General features: G+C 45.9%; 1 protein-coding gene across 2 annotated transcripts in view; it reads right to left on the bottom strand.

The window, feature by feature from the left end:
- LOC120933167 (RING finger protein 112-like) overlaps positions 1–18,500 on the bottom strand; it is a 105,252-nt gene extending 86,752 nt beyond the window's left edge. Inside the window, exons 1-2 of one of the 2 annotated variants that reach the window (XM_040346214.1) lie at positions 18,361–18,500; positions 11,525–11,698 (exon numbers count right to left, since the gene is read on the bottom strand). In XM_040346214.1, coding sequence (XP_040202148.1) covers positions 11,525–11,698; positions 18,361–18,378 — 192 coding nt within the window. In that variant the 5' untranslated portion in view covers positions 18,379–18,500. The remainder of the gene's footprint in view (positions 1–11,524; positions 11,699–18,360) is intronic. The other variant, XM_040346213.1, reaches the window with a different exon arrangement.
- Positions 18,501–25,215: the final 6,715 nt, after the last annotated feature.

Raw genomic sequence — 25,215 nt, 5'->3', positions numbered from 1 at the left:
TAACTAAAATGTATCAAGGAAGTGCTGCCCATAGCCACAAATAAGCTTCTCTCTTACGGCCTGTACACACGATCGGATATTCTGACAGCAATTGTCCGATGGACGTGTTTTGTCGGAAAATCCGACCGTCTGTATGCTCCATCGGACAATTGTTGTCGGAATTTCCTACAACAAATGTTGGATGGCCATGCTCTTAAATTGTTCGACAATAAATGTGTTACGTCGGAATTTCCGATCGTGTGTACGCGGCATTAGGCTTTCCTTTATTTTCATCTGGTGGTCCAGCCAGTAAATCTGTTGCTTTTCAACAGAACAAGCCCTTCTGCAAATGCATGAGTTAGATTATTGATACAAACCATTTACCACAGCTTAGAATGATAAGGTGAAAACACAACGAAAAACCCAGAACTAATGCAGTCATAGTTACATAGTTACGCTGGGCCAGATTCACAAAAGAGATACGACGGCGTATCTCCTGATACGCCGTCGTATCTCTGTTTTAGGGCCGTTCTAACAATGCGACTGATTCATAGAATCAGTTACGCATAGCTAGCCCTAAGATCCGACAGGTGTAATTGAATTACACCGTCGGATCCTAGGATGCAATACTTCGGCCGCCGCTGGGGGGAGTTCGCGTCGTAAAACCAGCGTCGGGTATGCAAATTAGAGTTACGGCGATCCACGAAGGTTTTTCCCGTCGTTACGTTGTCGCAAGTTTTAGATTCCCGTCGCAAAGATAGGGGTACTTTAACATGGTGTAAAATTACTCCACCATGTTAAAGTATGCCCGTCTTTCCCGCGTCGCTTTTGAATTTTTTTGTTTTCCCGGCGTAAGTACGTTACGCACGTCGCGATTCTCAACATGTTGGCGCGTCGTAATTTCGCGCAAAGCACGTCAGGGAAATTTGCGAACGGAGCATGCCCAGTACGTCCGGCGCGGGAGCACGCCTAATTTAAATGGTACCCGCCCCATTTGAATTGGGCCGCCTTGCGCCTGACGTGTTTACTTTGTGGATCGGGCACTTAGACTGAAAACTTGCGGCGGTGTAACGTAAACGGGTTACGTTACGCTGCGCCGCAGGTAGTTAGTCAGGTTGAAGAAAGACTCAAGTCCATCCAGTTCAACCATAAAAAAATAAAATAATAATAATACCATACAATCCCATACACCCAACTCCACATCCACAGTTGATCCAGAGGTAGGCAAAAAAAAAACAGCAAAGCATTATCCAATTTGCTACAGCAGGGGAAAAAATTCCTTCCTGATCCCCAAGAGAACCAATTTTATACACAGTCCCCTAATTTTCAGGGGCTCAAATGTAATTGGACAAATTAATGTAATCATAAATAAAATGTTATGTAGCGCTCACCCCCGAAGGAGCCGCTGATTGATTTGGGATCGGCAAATTAAGTTACCCTGACATGGCTCGAGGGGTGCAGTGGTGGAACAAATAGTGAGCGAAGGTCCAGACAGTGACTGAAGGGTTTTCAATGCTTTATTTCTAGGCCAACACGGCCAACATCAACATCATTTCGGAAGGACAAGGTTGATGAAAGGATAGAAGGAGAGATCTTTGCAGTATCAGGCCTAGATAGCAATGGAGCAGTCAGCACTACTCTGTGTAGCACCAACTTCTGTAACTCGTCGCCACTCTACTTGGAGTGGGTAAAGTGCCCCCGGACAGACCCTTATGATGGGCCTGGCAGCCGAAGTGTCACTATGAACTGTCTGGGAGGAGCAGGTCTGTCTCACAGGCCCGGCTCCAGGGCTTCGGCCATAGGCCAATTTCAATAAAATACTTGGGTGAACAAAGAGCACCTCCTCCCAGTAGACTTTTCCTTAAACAGGCCCCCGGATGATAGCAAGCATACCTGTCAGTGGTCCGGACACCCGATCCCAGACTGGGATTTTCTCAATAGGTCCCGGGAACCCAGCAAAACACTGGGGTCCCCTCTCACCTCCAGATGAGGTTCAATGCAGCCTTGAGCTTTGGCCAGGTGGGTCGCGCTGGCGGGGTCCATGGATGCGCGTACCCTGAAGGTGGGTACCACACCTGGAACGGGGACCCCGCGAAGATTTCTGAACACATGACACCTGTCCCAGATATACTCTCCCCCAGCATGCCCCGCGAGGGAAAACTCCTCCAATTGGCTGCTGGGAAAGCTTTCTCTGCCAGAACCCCTCTAGCACCAACTGCTGGCCAGGGATGGCACTGCATCCCTGGACCACAGACTGACCCAGTGGACAATTCTGGAATGACAGAGGTCCCGAAATTTGAACAAATCATGAGTGGGAGCAAAGTAACTCTCCCACTCCCCATTAACTTTAGCGTAGTGCCCATGTTGAAAGCAAGGGGGCGCTACAGTTAATTTTTAAAATTTTGTTGAGAATTCTTTACTGGCAATGACTGCCTTAGGTCTGGAATCCATGGACATTACCAAAGACCGGATTTCCTCCTTTCTGATGCTTTACCAGGCTCTAACTGCAGCCATCTTCAGTTGTTCTTTGTTTGTGGGTCTTTCTGTCTTTAGGTTTGCCTTCTGCAAGTGAAATGCATGCTCAATTGGGTTGAGATCAGGTGATTGGCTCGGCCATTGCAGAATATTCAACTTATTTGCTGCTTATATTGCATTGCATTGTGGTGAGGGGGTTTCAGTTTCGGCCCTGGATCACAAAATTGCGGGTCTAGCCTTTTATTCTACCTTACACAGCTGCCAAGATTATACCATGGTCATAGTTACATAGTAGGCGAGGTTGAACAAAAAGACACAAGCCCATCAAGTCCAACCTATGTGTGTGATTATAAGTCAGTATTACATTGTATATCCCTGAATGTTGTGGTCGTTTACCTGCAGAAGACACCAGGTCAAGTGTGAAGAACATGATTGACGAGTGAGGATCCTGGATCCCTTGAATCCCTGTGACCATCCAAGTCTATGCGCCCCTTAGTAGTGTTCAGAGGCTGCTGTGTTTGGATCTGCCATTTGTTTGTTACCCCTGGCGGAAAAGGCCCTGGCTGGGTATTAGCCACAAGCGAGTTAGCTTGTGCAAGCTGGTAAGCGTGCACTCTGTGTGGTGGTGGATTCACAACTGTTTGTTCATCTGATCGTGTTATTCACAAGAGGAAGATAAACATACCTTTTTACTGTTTTCCACACATCATTCATTTTGAAGGATGCAATTGCTCCCTATATCATCATTGGGACTTGCAGACATGTATTGTCACTTATCAAATGTGTCATCACGTATTATGTTGATTTATGTCCACCTTTGTAATTTTTTGTAATATGCAATGTTTATTTATTTCTAATAGTTTAGAGCGCAGCTCCCCTTTTTAAATTTACTCCATATATACAATTGCTCCATCTGGGTGGGAATGTCTTGGGGGTTGGGTCCATGCGTGAGCACATTCACAATGTTATGTTTGAATTTTGCTCTTCCTTCCCAGACATGTTAATTATCTACTCTGATGCTGTGGGTTGTACTACATGGTGCCTGGCACGGGCTGTAGATGGGGTAAATAAAGCATGCATTAAGGTAAATAAAGAAGTAGGTAGATGTGTGGTGAAAAATGGTGGGCTAGGTTTTAGACATTTTGGATCTGGAAGCCGACACATGGCAGTATCTGCAATAGTGATGGGGTGGTACTGCAATGCCGTGGGTAAGGTACTGTGGTTCTGTGGTTCCTGGGGTTGCAGGAAGGTTTTACAGAGAGCTTTGCAGGTGTGGAGGGGCACGCAAGGGTAAGGTACTTGTGCGATGTGGCGGTTGTGGTCTTTGGAGGCGGGTAAATAATCAGTTACAGTCTAATGGTTGGGGACCCATCTGTGGTATGGCATCATCGGGTAATGGTTGGGGACCCATCTGTTGTATGGTGTCCTCGGGAAATGGTTGGGGACCCATCTGTGTTATCGCATCATCGGGTAATGGTTGGGGACCCATCTGTTGTATGGTGTCCTCGGGAAATGGTTGGGGACCCATCTGTGTTATCGCATCATCGGGTAATGGTTGGGGACCCATCTGTTGTATGGTGTCCTTGGGAAATGGTTGGGGACCCATCTGTGGTATGGCGTCCTTGTATAATGGTTGGGAACCCATCTATGGTATGGCGTTCTCGGGTGCATTCCAGTTAACAACAGGTTAACTGGGGATAGTTTGGTCATTGTCTCCGAGCCGGTGTGTTGCGGCTGGGTGCCCATTGTTCCGCAGATAAAATCAACCAGTTTTGAGTGTACTGCCCCTAAAGATCAGCTACTTTAATACATATATTTCTGTTCTAAAGGAATTATGTTTTGTTACTATTGTTACATGTTAATAAAAGGCTGCTATGGCCAATTTGTATCCAAACTCTGGTGTGGTCTGGTTATTGGTGGGTATGGGTACAGAATTTCTTTAATATGTCATAGCAGCTAATTTTATTATAATTGGGGACATCTGTTCTACCTCAGTCATGTACTGTGAAGCGCTGTCCAATCAACTTTGTTGCATTTGGCAGAATCTGGGCTGACAGTATATCTCTAAACACTCCAGATGTCATCCGGCTGCTTCTGTCTTCTGTCACATCATCAATAAACACCAATGACCCAGTGCCACTGGAAGCCATGCATGCCCATGCCATCACACTGCCTCCACTATGTTTTACAGATGACATTGTGTGCTTTGGATCATGAGCTGTTCCAAGCCTCCTCCACACTTTTTTCTTCCCGTCATTCTGGTACAGATTATTCTTAGTTTCATCCGTCCAAAGAATGCTTTTTCAGAACTGGTCTGGCTTTTTTAGATGTTTTTTGGAAAAGTCTAATCTGGCTTTTTTATTCCTCAGGCTTGTGAATAGTGTGCACCTTGTGGCGAACCCTCTGTATTTGATCTCTTGATTGTAGGCTTTGACAATGATACACCCACCTCCTGCAGAGTGTCCTTAACTTGTCTGGATGTTTTGAATGGGTTTTCCTTTACTATAGAGAGATAGAGAGGATCCTGCTATCATCCACCACTTTGGGACTTTGTCCGACTAACGCATGTCCAGACCATGTGGAGGTCTGGGACCTTGTTAGTCGACTTTTGATGGGGGAGAAATGTGAAAGACTCATCCGGAACATCCCCGAACCATCTTATGTCTAAAATCAAACTATGTCCAATAGGGGCATAGGATGACTTAGGCCACGTACAAACAATAGAATCCATCCGCTGAAAAATCTCAGCGGATCGGTTTCAGCGGATAGATTCTATGGTGTGTACATTCCTGCGGATATTTATCCGCGGAAATTTCCCAATTCCAGCAGATAAAAATTTGTAGACATGTCTACAAATCTATCCGCTTGAATTGGCTCCCGCGGATCGATCCGGTGGTCTGTACAGACTCACCAGATCGATCCGTCCGAAGGGATCCCCCGCATGCGTCGTAATGATTCGACGCATGCGTGGATTTCCTTTTATGACAGCGTCGCGCACGTTGCCGCGTCATCATCGCGGCGACGGCGCGACACGTCATCGCGAGGGGATTTCGGCGCGGATTTCGATCCGATGGTGAGTACACTCCATCGGTGGACCGTATCCGCGGATAAATCCTCTCGTGTGTACTAGGCCTAAGAAATGATATCTTGGACTACCTGAGATGGGATTATTTAATTATTATCCACAATATATTCCAGGATATGTGTAAGAACCATTTACAGGTTGTTGATTCTGAACTCAACGGGTTAATTGTAAGAGTGATTCATTCATCATGTTGGGACACATACTGTTAGATGCTAATTGATCCTGCTATTGTGGAGGTGTCCTGTGTTTACATTTATGATAATGCGTATTGTATAGCAGGTGAGAGGAGCCGGGATGTCTACCTTGAAAGGTCATATCTCATACCTCGTCTGGGTAAATGATTAGTTAATTAGCTCATGTTAATTTATGTTCTGGTTACCTCCTCTAACTGTATATAAGGCTGTATTCTTGGTTCTATTAAACACTCCATGTTTGGCACACAACAAGTCTCATCTCGTTGTGTGTTGAGGGCAGCTGAAATATCTGATATCTATATCCAGACTGATAGGAAGCACTCAATCGGAGTGTGGGACGTTCCGTTACAGGGCCCCTGATGCACGAGGGAACTTTTATGGGCATACAGATGCAAGGGGGACACTGATGTAAGGGGAGACTCTGATGGGGACTCCGATGTAAGGGGAGACTCTGATGGGGACTCTGATGTAAGGGGAGATTCTGATGGAGACTCTAATGTATGAGGGGACTTCAATGTAAGGGGGACTTTGATGGTGACTCTGGTGTAAGGGTTCTCGTCTGTGGACTCTAATGTAAGAGAGAGGAGACACTGATGAGCTAAAGATTATTTGGAATTTATATTCTTTGTTTTCTTCACCAGATGTTTTTTCAACTTAATGCATAGATTGAATTTCATTTACAACTCCTTTAATGACTTGGAGAGGATCTGCAAAGATGAGTAGGACAAAATCCCTCCTGAGATGTGTGCAAACCTGGTGGCCAACTACAAGAAACGTCTGACCTCTGTGATTGACAGCAAGGGTTTTGCCACCAAGTACTAAGTCATGTTTTGCGAAGGGGTCAAATACTTATTTTACTGTTTAAAATGCAAATCAATTTATAACTTTGGTGAAATGCGTTTTTCTGGATATTTTTGTTATTCTGTCTCTTACTATTAAAATAAACCTACCATTAAAATTATAGACTGATCATTTCTTTGTCAGTGGGAAAACTTACAAAATCAGCAGGGGACTGTGTTGCATTTAAAACAGGGATCAAATACTTTTTTTCCTCACTGTGTGTATACAGGCATACCCCGTTTTGCGGACACTCGCTTTACGTACACTTGCGAGTACGGACATGCCTGCGAGTGTACGTAAAGTGCCTCGCAAGTACGGACATTCTGGACATTCCCGTGCCCCGCAGCTGCAGTATGACCTGAAGAGGCAAAGTTCCTGCGAGCCAGCCCAGAGTTGCCAGCAAGCCAGCCCAGCATGGCCCGTCGGCCGAGAGGTACCCGCCAGCCAGCTCAGCATTGCCTGTCGGCCCAGAGGTGCCAGAGGTGCCGCCAGCCCAGAGGCCCAGAGTTGCTCACCAGCCACAGTCTTCAAAAACGTAAGAACTGTACAGTACTGTATAGCCCCCCTCTATTGGCCCTGATCCCCCCACTACCGGCCCTGAACACCCCACTACAGGCCCTGGACCCCCCACTACAGGCAATGGACCCCACAATACAGCCCCTGACCCCCCTCTGTTCTTTTCATTGTTACAGGTATCTATTGTGCCTGCCAACCCAGAGGTGGTCGCCAGCCAGCACCAAGGCCCAGAGGTGCCCGCCAGCCACCCCTGAGGCCCAGAGGTGCCCGCCAGCCACCCCAGCATTGCCCAGAGGTGCGTGCCAGCCAGCCTAGCATTGCCCGCCAGCCCAGTGTTGCTCGCCAACTAGCGCAGAATTGCAGTCTGCATAAACGTAAGTGGAGTATAGCCCCCTACAGGCCCTGACCCTCCCCACTTCATCCCCTGACCCCCACTACATCCCCAAAACCCCTCACTACAGCCCCTGACCCTCTAAAAAAAACTTCTACAGTACTGTACAGTATTTGTTCTTTTCATTGTTACAGGTACCTATCGTGTACGTGCTGTGCATTGCTTGCAAGCCCAGAGGTGCCCGTCAGCCAGCACCAAGGTCCAGAGGTGCCCACCAGCCAGCACCAAGGCCCAGAGGTGCCAGCCAGCCCAGCATTGCCCAGAGGTGCCCGCCAGCCAGACCAGCATTGCCCACCAGCCCAGAGTTGCTCACCAGCCAGCCCAGAATTGCAATCTGCATAAAGAGAAAAAGAGAGCTACACTTCAAACCTCAATAGAAACTTACTTTTCTAAAAGTTCATCAGCACGCAGATCATCAACATTGACAGACAGTCATTTGGATCCCAGATCATCATCAACTGACAGTCCATTTCCAGCTCTGACATCACCACCACGTCCTGCTCTTATTGCTACTTGTAGTACACCCAATTCTCCAGCAAGAATGTGCCTTGTTTTTTAAGACTTGGCTTGTGAAACAGAAGATACCTGCATACCTGAAAGTTAATTTCCAGCTCTGATATCACCATCAAGTCCTGTTCTTACTCTGATTTCTTCTTGTAGTACACCCAATACGCCAGCAAGAAAGCGTCTCGCCTTTGAAGATTTGACTAGTGAAAAAGAAGATACCTGTATCCCTTCACCCGTCCTACTACAATAAATTCCCTCAGCTGCTCTGGCCTTGCGACAACAATGAGATGGGGTAAGCTTACAATTTTTCTTTTAATATTGTGTTTATTTTAGCTATCAATGCATTATTCATATCAGTTATGCTTGTAAATGACTATTTCAATGCAGTGCATGCATTTAGAAGTGAAACAAAGTATTGCTTCACTTTAAGTACATTTTCATTTTACATACATGCTCTGGTCCCATTGTGTACTTAAAAGTGGGGTATGCCTGTATACAGTATCTCACAAAAGTAAGTACACCCTTCATATTTTTGTAAATATTTTATTATATCTTTTCATGTGAGAACACTGAAGAAATTATACTTTGCTACAATGTAAAGTAGTGAGTGTACAGCTTGTATAACAGTGTAAATTTGCTGTACCCTCAAAATAACTCAACACGCAGCCATTAATGTCTAAACTACAGGGAACAAAAGTGAGTACACCCCTAAGTGAAAATGTCCAAATTGGGCCCAATTACCCATTTTTCCCTCTCCTGTGTCATGTGACTCGTTTTTGTTTCAAGGTCTCAGGTGTGAATAGGGAGCAGGTGTGTTAAATTTGGTGTTATCGCTGTCACTCTCTCATACTGGTCACTGGAAGTTCAATATGTCACCTCATGGTAAAGAACTTTCTGAGGATCTGAAAAAAAGTAGAATTGTGGCTCTACATAAAGATGGCCTAGGCCATGGGTGCTCAACCTGTGGCTCTCCAGCTGTTGCAGAACTTCAAGTCCCATCATGCCTCTGCCTTTGGGAGTCATGCTTGTAACAGTCAGTAGCTTGCAATGCCTCATGGGAATTGTAGTTCTGAAACAGCTGGAGAGCCACAGGTTGAGCACCCATGGCCTAGGCTATAAGAAGATTGCCAAGACCCTGAAACTGAGCTGCAGCACGATGGCCAAGACCATACAGGGGTTTAACAGGACAGGTTCCACTCAGAACATGACTCGCCATGGTCGACCAAAGAAGTTGAGTGCACGTGCCCAGCGTCATATCCAGAGGTTGTCTTTGGGAAATAGACTTATGAGTGCTGCCAGCATTGCTGCAGAGGTTGAAGAGGTGGGGGGTCAGCCTGTCAGTGCACAGACCATACGAATCACACTGCATCAAATTCGTATGCAGACTAAGGACATGGATTACTGGAACCATGTCCCGTGGTCTGATGAGACCAAGATAAACTTATTTGGTTCAGATGGTGTCAAGCGTGTGTGGCGGCAACCAGGTGAGGAGTACAAAGACAAGTGTGTCTTGCCTACAGTCAAGCATGGTGGTGGGAGTGTCATGGTCTGGGACTGCATGAGTGCTACCAGCACTGGGGAGCTACAGTTCATTGAGGGAACCATGAATGCCAACATGTACTGTGACATACTGAAGCAGAGCATGATCCCCTCCCTTCGGAGACTGGGCTGCAGGGCGATATTCCAACATGATACTGACCCAAAACACACCTCCATAACGACCACTGCCTTGCTAAAGAAGCTGAGGGTAAAGGTGATGGACTGGCCAATCATGTCTCCAGACTTAAACCACATTGAGCATCTGTGGGGCATTCTCAAATGGAAGGTGGAGGAGTGCAAGGTCTCTAACATCCACCAACTCTGTGATGTCATCATGGAGGAGTGGAAGAGGACTCCAGCGGCAACCTGTGAAGCTCTGGTGAACTCCATGCCCAAGAGGATTAAGGCAGTGCTGAAAAATAATGGTGGTCACACAAATTTTGATACTTTGGGCCCAATTTGGACATTTTCACTTAGGGGTGTACTCACTTTTGTTGCCAGTGGCATTAATGGCTGTGTGTTAAATTATTTTGAGGGGACAGCAAATTTACACTGTTATACAAGATGTACACTCACTACTTTACATTGTAGCAAAGTGTCATTTCTTCACTGTTGTCACATGAAAAGATATAATAAAATATTTACATAAATGTTGGAGGTGTACTCACTTTTGTGAGATACTGTGTATGTATGTATGTATATATATATATATATATATATATATATATATATATATATATATATATATATATATATATAGTACAGACCAAAAGTTTAGACACACCTTCTCATTCAAAGAGTTTTCTTTATTTTCATGACTATGAAAATTGTAGATTCACACTGAAGGCATCAAAACTAAATATAAAAATAAATAAAATATATTTCATATTTTAGGTTCTTCAAAGTAGCCACCTTTTGCTTTGATTACTGCTTGGCACACTCTTGGCATTCTCTTGATGAGCTTCAAGAGGTAGTCACCTGGCGCAGCACCCCATCACTCTCCTTCTTGGTCAAATAGCCCTTACAAAGCCTGGAGGTGTGTTTGGGGTCATTGTCCTGTTGAAAAATAAATGATGGTCCAACTAAACGCAAACCGGATGGAATAGCATGCCGCTGCAAGATGCTGTGGTAGCCATGCTGGTTCAGTATGCCTTCAATTTTGAATAAATCCCCAACAGTGTCACCAGCAAAGCACCCCCACACCATCACACCTCCTCCTCCATGCTTCACGGTGGGAACCAGGCATGTAGAGTCCATCCGTTCACCTTTTCTGCGTCGCACAAAGACACGGGGGTTGGAACCAAAGATCTCAAGTTTGGACTCATCAGACCAAATCACAGATTTCCACTGGTCTAATGTCCATTCCTTGTGTTCTTTAGCCCAAACAAGTCTCTTCTGCTTGTTGCCTTTCTTTAGCAGTGGTTTCCTAGCAGATATTCTACCATGAAGGCCTGATTCACACAGTCTCCTCTTACCAGTTCTAGAGATGTGTCTGCTGCAAAAGGTGGAAGAACCTAGAATATGAAATATATTTTCAGTTGTTTCACACTTTTTTGTTATGTATAATTCCACATGTGTTAATTCATAGTTTTGATGCCTTCAGTGTGAATCTACAATTTTCATAGTCATGAAAATAAAGAAAACTCTTTGATTGAGAAGGTGTGTCCAAACTTTTGGTCTGTACTGTATATCTATATATATACTATTATAAATACTTTTTAACTGTTCCCCAGCTTATAACTTTAGAAAACTGACAGTGTCGGGAAAGAGGTGCTCTCATAACTAGTGTGGTCAGTTTGAAATAGAAAAGCAGGGAAAGTAGCAGGATCACCAGTTATTTCACAGAAAGTGCACAAGTACATGGTACAACATGAGCATGAAATATTGGGGTAACAAACACTTTAAAGCCCCACACTCTTTTACAACAAAAGTAAATAGGATAATGTACATAGTAAATCAAGTTTCATATTTATCTTGTCCATCCACTATGGCACCTACCTTGTTGAAGTAGCATGTTGGGCATTTGTTTCCCAAGATGGCTTGGTACTTTGTGATGCAACATTGGCAAAGCACATGTTTGCAGAAGTTATTATATGGGTTATAGAAATAATCCTTCAGTTCTTCAGTACACAGGTCACAGATATGATGGGTTTTGGTTCTGCTTGGCCTATATATGTATTAAACATAAAAAATGAGGTAAGGATTATTTGAATAACACATATTTACTAAACAATGTACTATTTTTTTGTGTGCTCTTTGGACCATATTTTCATATTTTTTCATTCATTTTTCATTTTATTGATCATTCTTTAATAAAGATTTGGACACTATTTGACACTCAATAGTGTGCTGGCGAATATGTGCATTTGATATATGATAGTGAAGACCCCTGCATGGGAAACTCTGATTTAAGGACTTTGTTTAGGTTTTTAAATAAAAGTGGGCCGGCAAGCCCTAAACCAGGTGTCTTGAATTAAAATTCAAGGAGGTCCGGTCACTAAAATTTTCTTTGGGCCAAGGTCCGAATCTCAAGTCCCCATTTTTCCCCATCACAGCGCCCCTTTATATCAGGTGCCCCCATCACAGCACCCCTTTACATCAGGTGTCCCCCATCACAGGGCCCCTTTACATCAGGTGTCCCCATCACAGTACAATTGGGGTTTTCTTATTAATTATATAAATTTTTACACAAAAAAAAAATGGGTCACTTTTATTCTTATTACAAGAAATGTAAACATCCCTTGTAATAGAAAAAAGCATGACAGGTCCTCTTAAATATGAGATCTGGGAACAAAAAGACCTCAGATCCCATATTTAGACTAAAATGCAAAAAAAAATAAAAAATTATTGTCATTTGAAAAAATTACAACAAGAAAATGTCACTTCACCTGCCACAAGTTGTGGATTGTCCACTGGCCACGTCATTTGGCCACGTCACCTGCCATGTCACCTGCCACAAGTTGTGGATTGTTCACTTGCCACGTCACCTGGCCACATCACCTGCCACAAGTTGTGGATTGTCCACTTGCCACGTCACCTGGCCACGTCACCTTCACATGGGTATTTACGCTACGCCGCCGTAAGTCAGAGAGGCAAGTGCTGTATTCACAAAGCACTTGCCTCCTAAGTTACGGTGGCGTAGCGTAAATGGGGCCGGCGTAAGCGCGCCTAATTCAAATGAGGATGAGGGGGGCGTGTTTTATGTAAATGGGTGGTGACCCAACGTGATTGACGTTGTTTACGAACGGCGCATGCGCCGTCCGTGTACATATCCCAGTGTGCATTGCTCCAAAGTACGCCGCAAGGACGTATTGGTTTTGACGTGAATGTAAATTACGTCCAGCCCCATTCATGGACGACTTACGCAAACGACGTAAACATTTCAAATTTCGATGGGGGAACGAGGGCCATACTTAACATTGACTAGGACACCTAGGGGCAGCTTTATCTTTACGCCGGCGTACCTCTTACGGAAACGGCGTATCTTTACTGCGACGGGCAAGCGTACGTTCGTGAATCGGCGTATCTAGTCATTTACATATTCTACGCCAAACTCAACGGAAGCGCCACCTAGCGACCAGCGTAAATATTGCACCCTAAGATACGACGGCGTAGGAGACTTACGCCGCTCGTATCTTAGCCTAATTTAAGCGTATCTGGTTTCCAGAATATGCTTAAATTTAGGACGGTGTAGATTCAGAGTTACGTCGGCGTATCTACTGATACGCCGGCGTAAAGCTTTCTGAATCTAGCTATAAATGTGAACAATTGTCTGCTTCTTCCAGCCCAGGGCAGCGTGTGCAATCTACACATACCATAGATTGCAGTGCAACCGGTTTGAGTATTTCTAGATGCAACACCCTTCTAAGGTATGCGCTAGTTTAAACAACTCACTGAAAGGTGGGAGCTCTTTTGAAAGTGCTCCTATATCGCGTATGCAGCCAGAAAAGGTTGATAATCAGATCTTAGCCATTGAATATTCTCAGCCCAAGGGCCGGTTCACACTGGTGCGCTGTGCGAGATCGCATGTGATTCGCACCGCACTGCACGCACAGGACCCTTTTTTTTGGTCCGCACCAGAATAGGATCGCATGTGTGTTCACACTTAGGCCCCGTACACACGACCGGATCGATCCGCTGGGATCATGTGTACGGCCTAGCGGACATTTTCAGGCGGATAAAAATCCAGCCAACGGATTTTCAGCGGATAAAAATTTCTTAGCATGCTAAGAAATCTATCCGCTGGAATCCTGTCCGCCGGACTTATCCGGTCGTCTGTACAGACTCACCGGATAAGTCCGTCTGATCCCATCCCTCGCATGCGTCGTAATGATTCGACGCATGCGTGGAAGTATTTACCTTCCAGGGTCGCGACGGCGCGGCCACGTCACCGCGGATGTATTCCGCGGGGATTTTGATCTGATGGTGTGTACAGCCATCAGATCAAAATCCGCCAGAGGATTTATCCGCTGGAAACGGTCCGGCGGACCGTTTCCAGCGGAAATCCTCTCGTGTGTAAAAGGCCTTATGCGATCCGATTCATGCCTGAACTGTCAGTTCGCAGTGCAATATGCAAGCTGAACTGGGGGTGTTGTTAACATTGTATGACACTCCCCAGCAGTTCGCATATGGCAGTGTGAACTGCCGTGCAAGTCGGGTGCAATGTGGGAACCCGCAGTGGATTCGCAGGGTTCTCGTATCGCGCCGGTTGGCTAGTTCACACTGGTGCGATGCAAGAACCCTGCGAATCCACTGCGGGTTCTTGCATCGCACCTGACTCACACAGCAGTTTACACTGCCATATGCAAACTGCTGGGGAGTGTCATACAAAGTTAACGACACCCCCATTTCAGCTCGCCTATCGCACTGTGAACTGACAGTTCGGACATGAATTGGATCGCATAGGTGTGAACACCCATGCAATCCAATTGGTGACTGAAACTGTAACAAGATGAGTTTGTGAAAGAATTCCAAACCTTTTAAAGAACATTTATGGAATCCTTAACTTGGAAAGATGGATGGAGAAACCTGCCTATTGTGAACCAAACTGGAATAGTAATACGGGATGAAATACAGTGGAACCTCGGCTTGCGAGTAATGCGGTTAACGAGCGTTTTGCAATAAAAACACTGTATTTTTTAATATTCTAATGCAGTTAGCGAGTGTTGTCTCGCGAAACGAGCAGGATTCAGGCCAAAGCGGTGTGCAGTACCGCGTTTGGCCTGAGGTGCAGTCGATGCGGTATTGCATGCCATTGAAGTCCATGCAGAACTAATTATTTTCGTTTCCAATGACTACAATGGGGAAACTTGCTTTGATATGCGAGTACCTTGGATTACGAGCATTCTCCTGGAACGGATTATGCTCGCAATCCGAGGTTCCACTGTACCAGATATAAGTTATGTTTCAGAGTTCTATGGCATTTTAGTTTCACTAGATCAAAGTGGAAATGTCAGTGACCATTTACCAATGTACACATAAGAATGCTGTATTGTTTGTTTTCTTTGTAGGTTAAAGAAAAAAGGATAGAATAATAACTTTTGTCTATAAGTTTACTTTCTCAGGTTCAGTGAATTCCTGAAAGTGTATTCACATATAAAGCAGGTGCATAAATACACACGCCTAACAGAAGGTAAAGTATAATAGACTAGGTACCAGGGTGGATAAAAATCAATGATTTAAAAATACAAAAACATTTGGGGGATTTAAATCAAATTTTTTTTATTGAAATCGATTTATTTTTTATTTTTATAAAATTTATATAAATGACAATGGTCCCAAAATAGTGTCAAAAGTGTCCGATGTCGCAGTCCCGATAGAAAGATAGCCACCATTATTAGTAAAAAAAATAATAATAAAAAAAAATTCATAATTGTATCCCCTATTTTGTAAACGCTATAACTTTTGCGCAAACCAATAAATATACGCTTATTGCGATTTTTTTTACCAAAAATATGTAGAAGAATATAGATTTGGCCTAAACTGTGGAAGAAATTCATTGTTTTTTTTTAATATATTTTTGGGGGATATTTATTATAGCACAAAGTAAAAAAGACTGACTGCCTTTTTTTTATTAGCGCAAAAAATAAAAACCGCAGAGATGATCAAATACCACCAAAAAGCTCTATTTGTGGGAGATAAAGGACATCAATTTTGTTTGGGTACAGTGTCACACGACCACGCAATTGTCAGCTAAAGCGACGCAGTGCCGAAATGCAAAAAAATCCCTTTTGGTGCGGAGGTACTTCTATTATTGCCCCCTTTTGTGACAGTTTTGTTACATATTGTAGAAGTAACCTTCTTTTGTCTGGGGAAGATGGTACTCTGGGAGGCTGGAATGTGTTCTCCGGCAATGTGCCCCTGAATTTCTGTTTGTGACCGGTCTTGGTAATGGACAGTGTCCATGGATCTATTATATGACTTGCCCATATTTGAGCGAATCTCTTGAGCCTGGTGCCCACCTGAATTAGGTGGGCGGGCGAACAATCAAAGGGACTTCTGCTGTTCCCCAGTTGTGATGGCCTTAGCTTTCTGTACCCTCGTGAAGGAGGGTCGAGTATTCTTCCGGTCCCTCTTGAGTTTTCTGCCAGGACGGTAGGATCTAACATCCCTGTACTTGTCAGGGAGATTACGCCTGTAAACGGGGCCCCTCTGGGGCTTCGGTCTCCTATCGGAGGGAATCAGCCCGGATCTTCCCCCGGTAACTTGGAGATGGCTGAGCCCAGCTTTGCGCCAAAATAAATTTGAGTCGTCATATGGAATTTTGCACCAGTTCGATCTTGATGCCGCATCCGCTATCTGGGTTTCAGCCATAAGGCTCCTCTTGCCATAACTGAAGCTAGCACTGCCCTTGCTGAAGTTCTCAACGTTAGCCGCCCTTGCAGTGATGGCTTTAGCTACTGCAGCCGTGGTGATATCCGGCCTACAAGCACCTCTTGCTGTGGAGTAAGCTTCCTTCAGCTCTAGATCGATTTTATGATCGAGTACGTCCCGGAAGGTAACTACATCCTCAATCGGCAGGGTAACGTGTCTAGCTAGACGCATTAAAGATGAATCGGCCGTAGGCGCGTTGCGACTAAACAGAAGAGGAAGCCGGACGCCGGCTGGCGTCCCTCATTCCCCGAGAGGGTCTCTGAGGCCTCGGCGTAACGGCCGGTGTAGCCACTCTGGCATTTGATTCCATCTCTTAGGTTGCTTCGTTGAAGCAACAGCGGTAATCCAATTTACCTGGCAAGGCTGAAGCCCCGCATACTCAGCAAGCGTTTGTCGTGGGGCGGGTATAATAGCTCAGTTCATGGTGGGATGAAGGTGATTGTCTACGGTGAGACCGACTATGACGAGAGCGGCTGTGATGCGAGCGGCTATGTTATGAGCGATGGTAGCGAGAGGGTGACCCTGAGCGACTTCTGCGTGACCTTCTGCTGGAAGCATGGCTTGATCTCCGTCTGTGCCGCGAACTTGCGTCTCGTGACCCGATGGGGCTACCAAAAAAGTAGCGTTGGTGGTCAGGCTCTCTTTTTTGTCACCTCTCTACTTACCACCTACTGGATGGCCTCTATATCTAGTTTGCTGATGGTGGTCTGCGAGGGCAGTGGCCTCCATGAAGAGATAGAAGAGAAACAGCCTGAAAGATAGGGAAAGGAGAGGAAAGGCGAGACGTAAAAATATGTCCCCCCCCCCCATGAATTTTTATCTATTCATTTACTTATTTAGAAAGTTTTTATTTTTTTATGTAATGAATTATTTATTTATTTATATATATATTTTCCCTTTATTATAAATATAAATTTTCCTCCCTGTTTTTTTTTTTTTTTTTTTTGCTGTAAAAAACGGTTGGGCCAGCTGGGCTGGGACATCAGTGTACAAACCTTATGAATCTTCACTCTGGCTAAGCAGAGCAGCAAAACGGCAGCTTCCAGCACACCAGTGTAGAACTGAGCTTTAAAATTCGCCACCGCCGTCGCAGCGCAAATGACGCATTCTCGCTCGCCCGGCGCCATTTTGGAAGAGGGCAGAGGGGACAGGCGGCGTCATCGTTGTGCTGCACGCATGCGCAGACCGGCATGGAGGACGCAGCGGTGATCTACACAGTGTGGGGGTGCCAGAGGAACCACAAAGCTCAGCGAGAGCTGATGCATTCAAAAAAAGTACCAGTTATGAAAACAAACACTGGATGGCAGAAGTAAACGTTAAAAGTGGCGGTGACCCAGAAAGTATGGGGGTGCCAGAGGAAACGCAGGGCTCAGCGAGAGCTGATCCAACACAAAAGGGTACCATATGAATAATCTTGATGGTAAATGCATTAGAAAACAATACTTTCTTACCTGTAAGGCCTTGTACTCACGGCAGGACATGTCCGATGAAAACGGTCTGCAGACCGTTTCCATCGGACATGTCTGGCCGGGGACTGCCCGGGGACTTCTGTTCGATGGCTATACACACCATCGAACAGAAGCCCGCGCGTAAACATTACGCGGGGCGTGTCCGCGGTGTCGCCGCGTCGATGACGCGGTGTCGCCGCGACAATGACGCGGCGACGTGGGCGGGCCGCCTTAAATATGCTTCCACGCATGCGTCGAAGTCATTCGACGCATGCGAGGGATGCGGGCGGCAGGACATGTACGGTAGGTCTGTACAGACGACCGTACATGTCCGGGCGGACAGGTTTCCAGCGGACTGTTTTAAAACAAGTCCGGGAAACAGTTGTCCGCTGGAAACCTGTCCGATCCGTCCCAAAATGGTCCGCTCGGGCCAACACACGGCCAAACATGTCTGCTGAAACTGGTCTGCGGACCAGTTTCAGCAGACATGTTTGGTCGTGAGTACGGGGCCTAAGAGTCTTGTCTGTTCATGTTTGCGACGTAGCAGACTTGTTCTGTCCTTCACTTGCTTTCACGCATTAAGTACTCATCCTTAGCTACGCCTCACTCAGTTACAAGTTAAACAATATGTCTACGGGTTGTGTTGAGTTTCCATTCTGAGAAATAGAAACTGAAACTTGATACTTACTAAAGGAAAAAATCAAAGGTGAATGGATTGGCAGTGATTAGTCTGTATGAAATCTGACATCTTGAACACATTAACCACTTAAAGTGGAGTTTCCATCCCCCCAAAAAATTGTCATTATTGTGCTCATTTGACCTAAAAAAAATAAATAAAAAAAAAAAATGTTTTTACTCATCTGGAAATGCCTGTTGCTATGCGGTCCCACTAAATCTGCCTTTGGAATCACCTAGGATTCTGACATCATCTCCCTCTAATGCTCCTGGGAAATGTGTGTCATCATACTTTTTTTTGGAATTTTTTTTTTTTTCCATTAAAAAATAAGACAACAGTAAAGTTGGCCCAATTGTGAAAGATAATGTTACGCCAAGTAAAATGATACCCAACATGTCACGCTTCAAAATTGTGCCTGCTCGTGGAATGGGGTGAAACTTTTAAGCTTAAAAATCTCCATAGGCGATGTTTAAAAAATTCTATAGGTTGCATCTTTTGAGTTACAGAGGAGGTCTAGGGCTAGAATTGTTGCTCTCGCTCTAACGATCCCGGTGATACCTGAACACTGTTTTCATATGTGGGCGCCACTCACGTATTTTATTCCTATTACAAGAAATGTAAACATCCCTTGTAATAGAAAAAAGCATGACAGGTCCTCTTAAATATGAGATCTGGGGTCAAAAAGACCTCAGATCCCATATTTAGACTAAAATGCAAAAAAAAATAAAAAATAATTGTCATTTGAAAAAATTACAAGAAAATGTCACTTTAAGAAGCATGGGCGGAAGTGACGTTTTGACTTCGCTTCCGCCCTGCTATGCTATGGGGACGGGTGGGGGCCATCTTGCCCTCACTCGTATCCTAGCCAAGCAGGGGACAGGACCCGATCTCCTCCGCCGCTGCCGCCGGCCCCTCTCCCGCCGCCAATAACAATGATCTTGCGGCGAATCCGCCGCGGAGACCACCGTTAACGTTTACAGGACCGCTCAAAGAAAAGATGGATATCTCAGTTGTGGCAGCAGCTACTGCCGTTACCGACATATCCATCTTTAAAATACCGACATATATGTACATGAGCGGGTCCTTAAAGCGGGAGTTCACCCATTTATTTATTTTTTGACCTTTTCCCCTTAGATTCCTGCTTGTTTTGTCTAGGGGAATCGGCTAGTTGTTTTAAAATATGAGCAGTACTTACCCGTTTTCGAGATGCATCTTCTCCATCGCTTCCGGGTATGGGTCTTCGGGAGCGGGCGTTCCTTCTTGATTGACAGTCTTCCGAGAGGCTTCCGACGGTCGCATCCATCGCATCACTAGTAGCCGAAAGAAGCCGAACGTCGGTGCGGCTCTATACTGCGCCTGCGCACCGACGTTCGGCTTCTTTCGGAAAATCGTGACGCGATGGATGCGACCGTCGGAAGCATCTCGGAAGACTGTCAATCAAAATAGGAACGCCCAGTCCCGCAGCCCATACCCGGAAGCGACGGAGAGGATGCATCTCGTAAACCGTAAGTACTGCTCATATTTTAAAACAACTAGCCAATTCCCCTAGACAAAACGAGCATCCATCTAAGGGGAAAAAGTATATTGTAGGGGTGAACCTCCGCTTTAAGTGGTTAAAGGGGTTGTATGGGTTATTTTTTATTTAAATAACAAACATGTTATACTTACCTTGTTTTGCACAGTGTGGCCCCGATCCTCGTCTTCTGGGGTCCCTCAGCTCCTCCCCACAAGAGCTAACCCCCCTCTGGGAAGCGCTCTCCCAAGGGTGTTAGCTTGCACCCCCGACGAGCTGCGTCATTGATTTGATTGACAGCAGCGGGAGCCAATGGCTGCGCTGCTATCAATCATCCAATAAAGAGCCAACTAGAGCTCGGCGAAAGCAGATTCGGGTCTCAGGTAAGTAAAACGGGGGCTCGGGGGACTGGTGACAGCGAGGTGTTTTTTCACCTTAAAGCAGAGTTCCACCTAAAAATGGAACTTCCACTTTTCGTAACACCGCCCCCCCCTCCGGTGTCACATTTGGCACCTTTCAGACAGGTATTTGCACCCACTTCCCGGCATAGACTCCCGTCACACCACTTACCACCCCCAGCCCCCCCCCTGCAACGCTTTACTTCCTGATTCCCTCACCGAGGATGGCGGCGGCAGCATCCGAGGGACGAGCGATCGCTCAGCCTCGGCTGCCGACATCGCGGGCTCGCTGGACAGGTAAGTGTCAATTTCTTAAAAGTCAGCAGTTGCAGTATTAGTTTTCGAATTTTTCATTTTAGAAAATTTGAAATTTCGAAAATTCGAAAAATAAAAAATTCATAAATTTGAAAAATAAAAAATTCGAAATTTCGAAAATGAAAAATTCGAAATTTCGAAAATGAAAAATTCGAAATTTCGAAAATGAAAAATTCGAAATTTCGAAAATGAAAAATTCGAAATTTCGAAAATGAAAAATTCGAAATTTCGAAAATGAAAAATTCAAAAAATCGAAAATTGAAAATTTTTAACTGTAGAAAAAAATCGTAAATTCGAAATTTCGGAAGTCCGAAAATTTGTAAATTGAAAAATTCAGAAATACGAAAATTTCGGAAATACGAAAATTGGAATTTTCGGAAATCGGAAAACCCAGATATTCGGAAATTCAAAATTTTCGGAAGTCTGAAAATTCGGAAATAAAACATTTGTTAATACGAAAATTCGGAATTAACTGTCTCCTGAGTAGGGATAAGCCGAACACCCCCCCCCCCCCCCCCGTCGGTTCGCACCAGAACCTTAGAACGGACCGATCGTTCGTTCGAACTTTAGAACCCCATTGAAGTCTATGGGACTCGAACGTTCGAAATCAAAAGTACTAATTTTAAAGGCTAATATGCAAGTTATTGTCGTAAAACAGGTTTTTAGGACCCGGTCTTGCCCCAGGGATCATGTATCAATTGAAAAAAAAGTTTTAAAAAACTGAAGTTTTTTCGGTAGCATGGATTTTAATGATGCTTAAAGTGAAAAAAATTGAAACATTCCTTTAAATATCGTACCTGCTGGGTGTCTATAGTATGCCTGTGAAGTGGCACGTGTTTCCCGTGTTTAGAACTGTCCCTGCACAAAATGACATTACTATAGGAAAAAAGTCATTTAAAACTGCTTGCGGCTTTAATCTAATGTTTGGTCCCTGAAATATGGATGAAAATCATTGAGAAAAATAGCATGGGTTTCCCCGCCCCCCCTCCCCCAGGTCATTACCAGACCCTTTGGCCCTATATGCTTTGAACAGCAGTATACAGGCGGTGCAAACAAGACAGGGACTGTAGGTTTGTTGTTAAGTAGAATCTGTTTGTAATTTTGAACTGGTACATTTTTAAAGTGTAGCTTCAGCCATAAAATCTTTTTTTAAGCTTTATGGAAAACATAGAGAGGGGTTATCACCCCTGTAACATTTGTTTTGCTGTCTGTGTGCATCTGTTCAGAAGATTGGACCTCACTTTCTGTCCCAATGACAAATGTTTTTTTGAATTTTTTTTTTTTTAGTGAAACAAGGATTGGTGATAAAGCATCAGTGGACAGGAGACACCTTATAGAAGAGAATTTCCCTTCCTAGGGGTAGATTTCCTCTCACTTCCTGTTGTCTCCTTCCTTTTACAAGTAGGAGTCGTTTGTAAGTTGGATGTTTGAAAGTAGGGCCCTGCCGTATATACTCTGCAGAAATTTGGGCCCTAGGTGTTGGTGTTGCCACAACACTGTAAGCCCTCACAGTTAGTCTTGGTGGACGCTGGAACGCACTGCTGTGAAATATTAAATCAAGAATTGTAATTACATGCCCCTGTTGAACAGTGGTAGAAAAATTGGACCTTTGGTGCTGGCGCTGGTGCCACAACACTGTAAGTCCTCACAGTTACTCTTGGTGGGCGCAGGAATGGGCCCTGCTGTGAAATATTAGATCAAGAATTGTAATTACAAGCCCCTGTTGAACAGGGGCAGAAAAATTGTGCCTTAGGCACTGGTTCCACAACACAGCAACCCCTCACAGATACTCTAGTTGGAGCGCACTAATGAGCCCTGCTGCAAAGTATTGCATCAAAAATTGTAATTACACGCCCCTGTTAAACAGGGGCAGAAAAATTGGGCCACACAGTACACCAAGTGAAAATACTTGCAGATCCCTGCCTGTTGTATTAATATGAGAACACCAGCAAATGTATTGACGTAGCTTTAGGTGCACACTATGCAGAGGACACAGTACACCAAGTGAAAATACTTGCAGATCCCTGCCTGTTGTATTAATATGAGAACACCAGCAAATGTATTGACGTAGCTTTAGGTGCACACTATGCAGAGGACACAGTACACCAAGTGAAAATACTTGCTGATCAGTCCAGAGCTGGTGCAAGGATTTTTGACACCCTAGGGCCTAGGCGAAACCTCATTTTGCTGCCCCCCCCCCACACACACACACATTGGCTCCGCCCCTCACTAAAAAATTTGCGCCACCTATTTCTTCAGCCGTGGTCCGCAGGTTTTCACCTGTGCCTCTGGACCCGGCCCAAAGACAAATAGTGGATGGTACCAGCACCCTTCCTCACGCCAGCTGTGGTCCACAGGCTAGGACAGTATACAGACAGGCTAACTGTGTAACTGCCTGTCTCTACGAGCATACAGATACACTGACAATGCTTTACAGGTTCTTACTAGAAACAATAATAAATGCAAATTTTTGTACCTGCAAAAAGATCTGCATTTTTTTTTTTTTTTACAAAGGTGGATTTGAACTTTCACACCTCAAATGGCCCCAATTCCTGTATTATCAGGTCTCAGATCACCACAGTTTTTCCACCTTCTCACCCCATCACTTTATCACTCGGCATGCCTGTTCCCCTCTGCACACCCCCCCCCTGTACATCTCTCCCACACACACATCTGCTACCCCTCTGTAACCCCCTTGCACATCTGCCCCCCCCCCACACACACATATCTGTTCCCCTCTGTCCCCCCCTGCACATCTGTCCCCCCCACACACACACATCTGTTACCCTCTGTACCCCCCTGCACATCTGCCCCCCCACACACACACCTGTTCCCCCTCTGTACCCCCCTGCACATCTGTCCCCCCCCCACACACACCTGTTCCCCCTCTGTACCCCCCTGCACATCTGCCCCCCCCCCACACACACATCTGTTACCCTCTGTACCCCCCTGCACATCTCCCCCCCCCCCCACACACACACCTGTTCCCCCTCTGTACCCCCCTGCACATCTGTCCCCCCCACACACACACCTGTTCCCCCTCTGTACCCCCCTGCACATCTGTCCCCCCCCACACACATCTGTCCCCCCCACACACATATCTGTCCATCCGCCCACCCACACACATTCAGTACCCCCCTGCACATCTGCCCCCCCCACACACATTCAGTACCCCCCTGCACATCTGCCCCCCCCCACACATATCAGTACCCCCCTGCATGTCTGCCCCCCCCCCAAACACATATCAGTACCCCCCTGCACGTCCATTTCCCCCACACACATATCAGTACCCCCCTCCATGTCTGTCCCCCCTCCCCACACATATCAGTACCCCCCTGCATGTCTGTCCCCCCCACATATCAGTACCCCCCTGCACTGCATGTCTGCCCCCCCCACACACATCAGTACCCCCCTGCATGTCTGTCCCCCCCCCACACACATATCAGTACCCCCCTGCACGTCTGCCCCCCACACACATATCAGTACCCCCCTGCATGTCTGTCCCCCCCCCACACACACATATCAGTACCCCCTGCACGTCTGCCCCCCCCCACATATTAGTTCCCCCTCTGTACACAGTGCAATGCACTATTAACTTAGCAGAGTAAAAGCAGAGTCAATGTTTTCTTTTTCCTGACTGGGTGCAGGCTACAGCACGGAGTGCTGTCTGTGCTTCCACTATACCTGAGCCAGCGGCGGGTGATTACTTTACTCCAGGTCCAGGAGAGTGGCGCTGCACCTGCCTGTCCTTACACACCAGATCCTCGAGCGCCCAGGAGGAGGGGGGAGCAGATATCACGGCAAGCCTGCCGTAGTTACACTACATGCAGGGCTGCCATCTCATCATCCGCCTCCACCGATCATCAGCACTTCCGGCCGGCTGCTTCTCGTCCTGGCTCTCTTCCCTCATCTTCTCACTGCCGCCGCTACCATGACGGTCCTGGTGGTATTTTAATAATCTGAATCCCCAGCGAGTGGCTGGGGATCCGGATTTTGCCGCCCCCCTACTCTGGCGCCCTAGGCAGCCGCCTGACCCGCCTATTGCTAGCGCCGGCCCTGGATCAGTCACTGTCTGTGGTATTAATATGAGAACAACAGAAAATGTATTGACGTAGCTTTAGGTGCACATTGTGCAGAGGACACAGTACACCAAGTGAAAATACTTGCAGATCCCTGCCTGTGGTATTAATATGAGAACACCAGCAAATGTATTGACGTAGCTTTAGGTGCACACTGTGCAGAGGATACAGTCAGTACACCAAGTGAAAATACTTGGCTGGGGCGTGGCCTGGACGGGCATGTGAGCGGTCGCTTAGCACGGAGCTCCCGCTAATGATCCTGATTCGATCCGGTTCCCGGTTCTCACAGACATAGGCGATCGACTTTCTAGTGCCCGGCCGTTGCACTGACCGTAGCGGAGACCGTTCGAACGATTGGCGTGGTCCGGATGGCCCGCAGACCTGAGA

Source organism: Rana temporaria, chromosome 3 (assembly GCF_905171775.1).
Source record: "Rana temporaria chromosome 3, aRanTem1.1, whole genome shotgun sequence".
In the NCBI taxonomy this organism is placed as follows: Eukaryota; Metazoa; Chordata; class Amphibia; order Anura; family Ranidae; genus Rana; species Rana temporaria.
The sequence above is the reverse complement of the archived record's forward strand: the minus strand, read 5'-3'. Positions and strand labels throughout refer to the sequence as shown.